This window comes from Humulus lupulus, chromosome 9, assembly GCF_963169125.1.
Source record: "Humulus lupulus chromosome 9, drHumLupu1.1, whole genome shotgun sequence".
Lineage (NCBI taxonomy): Eukaryota > Viridiplantae > Streptophyta > Magnoliopsida > Rosales > Cannabaceae > Humulus > Humulus lupulus.
In genome coordinates, this window is record NC_084801.1 from 183,213,111 (window position 1) to 183,223,153 (window position 10,043).

General features: G+C 33.5%; 1 protein-coding gene across 1 annotated transcript; it reads left to right on the forward strand.

Annotated features, from left to right (window-relative positions):
* The first annotated feature begins 4,079 nt into the window (after positions 1-4,079).
* LOC133801518 (shikimate kinase 1, chloroplastic-like) lies at positions 4,080-8,797 on the forward strand. Its single transcript, XM_062239749.1, has 11 exons — positions 4,080-4,295; positions 4,513-4,808; positions 6,055-6,098; positions 6,344-6,398; positions 6,484-6,556; positions 6,970-7,057; positions 7,435-7,517; positions 7,627-7,756; positions 7,888-7,966; positions 8,199-8,263; positions 8,405-8,797. Exons 2-11 carry the CDS (start codon positions 4,592-4,594, stop codon positions 8,462-8,464), a joined length of 894 nt encoding a protein of 297 aa, XP_062095733.1. The 5' UTR covers positions 4,080-4,295; positions 4,513-4,591; the 3' UTR covers positions 8,465-8,797.
* Positions 8,798-10,043: the final 1,246 nt, after the last annotated feature.

Genomic DNA, 10,043 nt, shown 5'->3' on the forward strand with positions numbered 1-10,043 from the left:
TATCCCACATATTTTGGGTAGTTACTCTTTTTGTGTAAATAAATTAAATGGCTTTAAATGCCTGCAATCCGATATAAAAGGAAAACGTCCCCTGAAGACCAGGGGGTGTATAACTAATCAAATAATATCCCACGATTATGGGGGATTTATAGTAATAAATGTAGACTGCGTCTCTTATGGATAACACTTGTAGATATTCAAGGTTATTATCATATATCTCCAAGGTCTTACTGTACCAGGTCTCTCATCAACGTTCGAGCTAATGACATCTCCCGAGGTCACATAGCTTTTGAGATCGTACGTGTGTCAGGCTCGGGACCTCTGACCCGGGGTCATCCCTGAGGATAGATGCGTCTCGGGAGCTACCTTTCGAGATCGTGAATATTTTGAGGCCACCACATTCGAGGTCGTCTCATTCTTCCAAGCTCGATATTTAGTCCTGGAGCATACTTCAAACTTTACGAGTTCATTCGTTGCGAATCCAACTTTCGAGGTCACATTTATCATGTCTCGAAATCTGGGTATAACAGAATACAAATAATCTGTTGCACGCATACTTGCTTTTTTTTTTATACACGTGCAAAATAGACTGTTTGAACTCTCTTTTTGGCTCTGTAAATTATTCGGAATTTCTTGAAAATTGGTAGGATGTATTTTTATAATATCAAGGACAGACCCGTTAGGTCATAGTGTCAAGCCCCCCAGTAAAAAAAAAATACATTAGGTATTTTTAATTTATTATTTATTCAACAAATATTAATATAAAAACTCTTATAAATAATTTTTATAATAATTAACCCTTATAAAATACATAGAATTTCTAAAAATAATTATAATTTTTATATTTATTAATGTCAGCTAATACATATAATTTTTATTTTAAGCTCTCATTGAAGAAAAGTCCTCACTAGGTGAATTAAAAAAACATATGCTATGCTACTTAAACATTTCTTATTTGTTACACCCCAAATTTTGAGATATGTTTATCAGCCTCGAAATGTTGACTTGCAAAAGTGGAGAGCGAATATATAACATACAAACAATATGATGACTTACACTAGTAATCGTCTACCAAAATGCCACATCATAGGTATGGTGCAAGCATGAGATGCGAGCTCAAAGAAGGGGGTTTGCTCCAAAAATTAGTTTCGAAGGCCTAACAAATGAGGAAATGAATACTCATATAGTGGTGAGTTTGAACCATGTTGCAAGCTGGAAAGCGCACCATAATACCAAAACAGATAGTTACAATTCCCTGTAATTGTGGAATTGGTTACAGCTACATATTAACAACCCTATTCTTGAATATTTGATTGTATTTATTAATTGTGTTTATACATTTTTAGACCCTGTATTTTTTCTGATTACCTGTTTGGACCATGTGTCTTAAAAAATTCATTTTGGATCCTATATTTTATAAAATGATTCAAATAGACCCCTAAACTCAATTTTGATGAAGAAAAAATTAAATATAACAACATAGTTTATAAGCAGAATGATTTTATTTTTGTTCTGAATTGTTAGTTTGGTGAATTATTTGTGATTTCAGTTGAGAAAACTTTGACCAAAATCGGATTTAGGGTTCTATTTGAACCATTTTACAAAACATAGGGTCCAAAAAATAATTTGTCAAAACACAAGATCAAAACAGGTAATGAGACAAAACACATGGTCCAAAAAAGTATAAACCCTTATTAATTCTTTTATATTTTAAATTCAAATGATATATCATAGAACTTCCCTAAAGAAAGAGATATAGTATAAATTAGGTCTATAAATAACCTGGGTTATGGTCATTTAAAGAGAGGCACAAATCTTTAACTCATACTAGATTAATAAAAATGACTCATAGTCAGAACCACATCCTCACAGCTTTGGTTGGGTATAACCCAAGTTATGTATGACGAAGTATTATTTGGGGGCGAGCTCTACTACTAAATGGTTTACGTCGACGTGTTGGGAATGGTGAAAATATTTTGGCTTTTAAGGACCCTTGGTTACCACATCCCCCTTCCTTTTTACCTATGACTATAGATGTATCCAACCCAAATTTATTGGTTAAGGTTCTTATCTTATCTAATAGAGGTGGTTGGAACATGGATCTTCTCAAAACGTATTTCAACGTAGTTGATCAAGCATGTATTTGTTCTATACCTATTACCAGGTTTTTTAAGGAGGATAGTTGGTTATGGAACTATACCAATGATGGTAATTATTCTGTTAAAAGCGGCTATTCCTTGGCCACAAGTATAGCTTCTATTGACCCATCCCCATCTAGAGTAGTTTTTTTGGACTGGTGGAAGAAGTTTTGGAAGATACACTTACCGACAAAAAATTTACATTTTGCATGGCGGGGTTTTCATGACATTTTACCTACGTCAGCTGGGCTTTATCATAGGCAAGTATTACCAAGTCCAAGTTGTTCTTTGTGTAGCAATCCTGTAGATTCTAATGGTCATGCTATTTTTTGGTGTCCGCGAGTCAGGAAGGTTTGGAGGTTATTACGTTTTGATTTCTTGCATAAATTATTTTTTGATATCTCTTTTCAACAAGTGATTCTCCAAGCTTCTAAGGTGCTTTCCAAATCTGAGTTCGAGTTATTTATATTATCAACTTGGTATATTTGGGGGGAACGAAATAATATAACTCATGGTCTGCCTCCACATTCACCTCATATTATAGTGTCCCGAATTCAGTCATTGTTTCAAGAGTACTCTTAGGTTTGGAATACTAAGGTTTTGGTTGATTCCCACATATGTACTTAAACTAGACTTTGGGAGTATCCATTATTGAACCAGTATAAATTAAATGTTAATGCTTCTATTGACGAGGTTTCAAATTCTATTGGTATTGGAGCTATTCTTCGAAATTCAAATGGAGATGGTGTCGCATGTTTATCTAAACAACTATTCGGAGGCTTTACAGTTATATAGGCAGAATGTGTGGCGTTAATTGTGACTTTGGATTGGATTTTTTCATTAGGACTATCAATACACGTAGTCGAAACTGATTGTCTTACAGCTGTGTCTACCTACGCTAAGAGAGAAACATTTTTCAATGACCTTGGGTCTTTGTTAGAGGATATAACAAGTTTGTTGTCTAGATTTCCAAGAGTGTCCCTAATCCATGTTCGCCGATCGACCAATATGACAGCTCATGGATTAGCTGTGCATGCTCTTCGAATGGATAACCAATTTGTTTGGTTAGATGACATCCCTTCCTTTCTTAGGGATGTTTAGTTTACAGGTTGTACGGCAATTTGATTATTTTCAATGAAGTTATCATTGTCAAAAAAAAAAATACTCATAAACTACGGGTTTGTTTGGTAAAATTTTTGTTTTTGAATTTTTTAAACACAAAAATTAAAATATTATTTTATTTTTATTTTTAAAAAATAAAAATATGTTTGGTAACTATTTTTGTTTTTTGTTTTTAAAAACAAAAAATAATAAACTCGTTTGATAACTTTTATTTTTATTTTTTATTTAACAATATGAGGTGTTGATTTGAAGAAGAGAAGAAAAAAAAAAGAAAAATTGAAAACTGTTTAAAAAAAATTTAAAAGTGAAAAAACTTTATTTTCAAAATTTAATAAATTTTAATTAAAATTTTAAAAAATAGAAAATACAATTAATATTACCGAACATGATTTTGGATTTTGTTTTTATATTTTTAATCAAATAAATAGAAAATTATTTACTATTGAACTACGAAAAAAACTATAAAATATGTTTCTTTAATGTGGTCAACACTACTAGTGTAGCTACTAATAATACTTGGCTTTTATTATTAATCTAAAATTAAATTAAATGATAGACATTTAAATTAACAATTAGTATGAATTAGTTGAACTTTTCGATATTTTCAAAGTCATGAAAATAAAAAAAAATAAAAAACTCTTGGAAATGACAAAAAGACCCTCTCACCAAACCTCGCTGTCAGCAGCCACCACAGTTTCTCTACCAACCCAATTCTACACTCGGTGGTTGGTGGGTTTTTTTCTCTTCCCTCCTTTCTCGTCACCACGTAACTGTCTTTTTATTCTTAATTTTTTTTCTCACGTTTTTATTTATTTTATTTTGTTCTTCAAATAATATTTGCTTCATTTTCAAAAAAACAAAAAAAAAAAATTTCAAGTCAGAATCGCACCACAAAGCACAACACAAGCAATATTTAAGCGGTTGCCAGTAAATAAATACCACCTGAATTGAACCCATACATTTCTAGTCTCTCCCTTCAAACAACAAATATATTTTCATTTTTTTTTGGGACTCTCATCTCATTCAATTCTTGAGGTATGTTAATGTTTACTAAGAAAATTTTGCATTAGTAAACGTAATCTGGAATTTTGATTTTTGCTATTTCAATTTTTCTTTTCGTTTTCAATGCTTTCATTTTTCTCAGAATCTGAAAGAAAGTTTTGTTATTCTTAATCGTTGAACTCACAGAACTTATCTTATTTTGATATGACGAATTTAGGATTGTTGTTGATAATGTATTTTTTTTTGATAGATTAAAGAGAAAGAAGGCGAAAAACAGGATTTGGCTGTAGATTGTTGAAAGTTTTTTTTTTCCAATTAAGGTGGTGAGAATGGAAGCCATAATACCACAAACTGTACAGTTTACCAATTGGATTTCCTCTGAGAAGGTTACGAGGAGACCAGGCTGGTCGTTCCCGGTTTCTCAGACACTGAAGGACCGGCAAAAGTTTCCGGTGCTTGTTTCAGCTCGATTTCCGGTTAACGGAGCGTCGAATCGGCGTAGAAATGTGGATATGGAGGTTTGGTGCTCATACAAGAGCTCTCCAGGTAGTTTACATGGCATTCGATCTGCGTATTGGCTGTGAAAACATTTTTAATTTGTGACAGATTTGAGTTCAATATTGTTTTCCCTAATTTATTGTCTACATATGTTTATTTTCATTACTACCAAATCCAAGCCATTTGAGTTGCCTAAATAATGATTTTGATTTTTCATGGCGCTGAAATAGGGTATATTTACTTATCCATATTGAAAAAGATTTTAGAGAGATAGAGTTTGGAGAGGAATGGAAAATAATCGAAAATTGTTGAGTTTCCTGTCCTTGTTTCACTTAGGAATTCACCAAAATTTATGTCATGAAATGTGTAAGAAAATTATTTAGAAAACGCATAAATGGAGGGAAATAATTTTCTTATTCCATGTTCTTTTTACAATCCACTACGATTTAGCAAACATGAACATAGTTTCGTTAACTGTGGGGTGATTTCAGCCTGTCATAGTGGAGATTGTCTAGCCTTATGGTTATTCAGCTATCTGTGCAATGTCTTGTTTTGTCATAAACATCTCCTTTCAGTATCTGTTCAATAATCTAGTTGTGTAGATTGGATGTTTATTTCTTAAGATAATACTTTTATATCATACGGAATTGAATTTTTTTTTTAAAAGGGAATTGAATAATTAGGTGTAGTTAATTGTCAGACTTGAGATTTTTGTCCCCCAAAAAAAAAAACAAGGTCAAACTTGAGACTTAATTCACTTCATGCTGGAAAAGGCTAATATGAAAGGCATAATTTAAATAAGTTCTAGGGAATCCTTGAAATTAGGGATTTACTACCCAACTCTTTTTATTTTGTTAAGTTGGGTCTACTTTGTGTTTGAGACCATCTGTTTTGTAAGTAATTTTTTATAATCTCTCTATCCCCCCCCTGCTTCACCCTCTCATCCCTCGTTTAGTTACTTGTTTTGTCAGTAATCGTCAGTGGTTACTTGGGTCTCCTTTCCATGTCTTTACCATCTGGTTAAGGAAGCAGGTTCTTCAACACCACATTGTCCTCCAAACCAATTTGTATTCCTTTAGATTACCTTACTGGCCGTGTAAACAAGATTTAGTGCAGTGATAATCTTTTTGAGAATAGTTTCTAGATCCTTCGATAAATTGATAATTTTGCAGATAGTGTTTGTATTGTAAACGCTATCAACCCCCACCACACATCCACACAAAGATATATTACCCGACTTCTTAAATATTGAGTATAACGCCACTGAATTAATGATTGAATCTTGCTGTTGTAGGTTCAGTTGTGGAATCTGGAAACTATCAGGCTCCATTTGATAAGGTACCACATCTAGTTTATTTGGGTCATGGAGTCTGGTGATGTGACCCCTTTTGTTTCTTTGAGTAATTTGTATTTTAGGAGATACTTTTGTTATTTTGCTCTGTAAATCGGGGGCTTAAGTTTAGTATCTTATTTATTTATTTTAAAAAAAAATTATTGAAAGAAGAAGAGGTAGGTGTTTTGTTTCTCATCATAGACAGCTTTTGGCATAAGGCCTTACTTGAGTGTGATTAATAATATTGCAGATTAAGTCAGAAAAGGTTGAGGAATATTTAAACGGGCGCTGTATATATCTAGTGGGTGAGTTTCTCTCATGTTCTTTGCTCTGAGAAGTTTATTTAGTACTCATTGTTGTTCCTGAAAAATTGTGATTTGTCAAATGTAGGAATGATGGGCTCTGGGAAAACAACTGTAGGAAAGATTTTGTCACAAGAGCTTGGATATTCCTTTATTGATTGGTTTGTATTTTGACACTCAGTAGGCTTATCATTGCAAAATCATCAGACTCCAATTAGATCATTATATTTTTCATTTTTTTTGTTCTACAATGGAATCTTGCTCTCAATTGTTTGTATTATATATATCTTTATTCATAAGGCTCAATTTTAAAGGCCAAACAGTGGTGAGTAAAATTTTAAATTGCATTGAGCTGCTAAATTTATTTCGAGAAACACTATCGTGGTATTTGTGAGACTGTGACCTTGAGGAGTCTATTACAAAATTTTGGCCCATTGAATTTCTGAGATTGAATTGTGAAATTTGGTTGAACACTTGAACTCATACCATATCTTGTATGTTTGCATGTATCTACGGCTATTGTCTATACATCATGTTGAATGTTCTGTTTTTGTTGTCTTTCTTGATGCTCCAGTGACACTAAGATAGAGGAAAAAGCTCGTAACCTTTCTGTGGCTGAAATTTTTAAGCACTTTGGAGAGAGACACTTTAGAAAATTGGAGGTTAGTTAGTTGCAAATTGTTTCCATTCATGCTCCTCAGATACAAGGAAGGCTTTTTAAGTTGTAATTTGTATTTTCTGCAAGTTCTTCATGGACTAAATTGATTTTAGAGGAATAGTTTCCTTTAGATATCCATTTTATGTTCTCATGAATGTAGATTCTTGTGATAAAAGTCATACATGCCTTCTATTTATTATTTTTTGCAATTTATCTTTAAACTTTCATTTAGCTATTGACTAGTGGATAATTAATTTTTGTCTAAGCACAATAATAATTTTTGCTGACAAAATTAGTTGCTTACCAAAATTTTCTTTTAAATTCAGAGATGTATATTATCTATCCATGATTTTTAATTAAATTTTATTTTCTTGCTTTTAGACTAAAGTACTGCAGGAACTCTCATGTGAGCATAGTAAAGTTGTTTCTACTGGTGGAGGTGCAGTTGTTCAAAATGTCAACTGGTATATAGCGAGTGTACTAGAAATTTATTTTCCTCTTTTGTTAGTGCAGTTGGTGTCAGTTACTCATGCCCCTAAGTGATAAATAAAACACATTATTTTGGTTTATCAGGAAATATATGCAGAAAGGTATAACTGTCTGGCTAGATGTACCTTTGGATGAGTTGGCTCAAAGAATTTCGGCTGTTGGAAGTGGTTCACGTCCCCTCTTGCCTAATGAATCAGGCGATAGATACTCCAAGGCAGGCTATTTGTTCAGAATAACTTTGTTTTTTTTCCTCTCTAAAGAACTATGAATTGCATTAAATGCTGCTAGGGATTGATGACCACGCAAAACAGTTTTCTCATGACTTTGAATTTGTCTTCTTTTCAGATTTTCAAGCGCCTGTCTGATCTTTTACAACAGAGGAGTGAATTATACGCCAATGCCAATGCAAGGGTTTCTTTGGAAAGTAAGTCGTTTAAGGGTTCTCCTTTTCTTATGCTTGCCATCCTTACTAGCAATTTTTATACTAGAAAGATGCACAAAAGGAAAAAGTTTAAATAATTAATTAAAAACTCCAAATTTGAAATGTCAGAATGGAGTATTTGTAAGGATTTAGCTGGTATTACTCTATCTCGGACGAAATTCGGATGATAATCTTCCATTGTAATGTACTAATGACTAGTTTTTCCATTGCACAGATATTGCAGCCAAATTAGGTCAAACAGATGTGTCTAATATCACCCCCACTACCATTGCAATTGAGGTCTCTTTCTCATTCCTGCCTTCTTTTACATGTTATGTTTGTTCATTCTCTTAATTCTTTGTTAATGAAAAAAATTAGATAAATAATTGTTTGTTGAACGATCCGTGCCTTCTAAACTTGGTTTCTTTAATATTTTGTCAGGCGCTCGAACAAATTGAGGTCTTTTTGGAGAAGGAAAAGGAAGGTCATAATGCATTATAAATCGTCTAGTTTTGACATGCGTGGTATTTTATTTGTGTTCTTTTATTTTTCTTTTGTTCTTGCTCTTCTTAGCTTTTTTTTTTAGTAAAAACATGGCTGTGTTATCAATTTTTTGTGAGGGAGCATAGCTTGTTGTATGCATGTAACTGTATTAATGGTGTCCAACAAGTGTTACATAAAATAAATGATTTTAAGATTCCAATTGTAATGTTGAGGTATTGTTATGTATATTGTTGTTGGAGATTTTTTCTGTAATAAACCTAATGTGATCATACAAGTGTATTACATAATAATTTTTTGATTAATTTTTATTCCTCCCTGAGGCTATACAAATGTCTTGCATGATTTTCAGATTAATTTTTGTTTCTCCCCAAGGCTATACAAATGTTTTGCATAATAGTGTATACTTTGGGAAAAATTGTAAAGACGTAGTAGAAGACATCAATGGTGTGTTTATTTATGAGATTAGAGAATGGAGAATGGGTATGATTATCCATATTTACTCACCTAAGGAATAGGAATAAAATATGTGGGTCCTACCTAAATTTGGCATTGGCAATCCCATGAGATTGGGGGTAATGCATAATATAAATCCCATAAAAAACGAGTAAATAAAGATATTTGGATCAAGTCCTAGTCTCTGTGACATCGAATCTTACCAAGTCAGGTAGTAGGATCGATCACAAACCCTTAGCCAAAACTGCCCTTAAGCGCCGCGACCTCCCAGTCTTGAGCTGCGGCCTGCCTCCAGACAAAGGCTAGACTACTTCTCTACCTGCGCCTCGCGCCGCAGCCATTACTTCCCATTAGCAAGCCTCCTCCTTCTTCAAGCCTGGGTTGCGGCCCAAGCATGAACCCAGCCAAAATCCTTCATTTTCTTCATTTAAAAACCTTCCAAAAACCCATCCAAATATCTCCAAATCCCAAAATCAAAGTTCCCAAACATCTCAATGATCCAAAACCATTAAAACCCAAATCTCAAACCATCCAAAACATAAAATCCAATTCAAGCTTAAAAACTCGAAAACTTAAAACTTAAAACTCGGATTACCTCCGATTGAGTCATTTCCCGAATAAATGCTCCAGCTAATAAGCTTATAATCTTCCCTAGAATCGCTATGCATCGATCCTTGCTTGAGTCCGAGTCCTAAAACTCGAGTTTTCTTCGAAAATGCGAACGGTGTCAAAAAGGGAACGAGAGAGAGAACGTTCTTTTTATTTCTAACAGGTTACTTCAAGCTTAAGTAACCTCAAGCATATCCTAATGCTCGGGGTCCCAAAAAGCCCCCCGGGGGTAAAATAGTCAAAATTCCCAGAATTCCATCCTGATCTCACTAACTCCTAATATATCATCAAATAATCATTCCCATTACCATATATCCTAGTAATGTGCTAAATACCCAATATACCCCTTGACTCACTCCGTTGTGACTTTCCCACTAGCTTGCTCCCTAGGATAGTCTCGTGCTGAGTAACCCAAACATATCCTCATAATAATGTGGTCTCTCACACACATATATCACATATATGCCAAATATACCTAAAACGGGCCAAATGACAACAATTGCCCAATTAAACT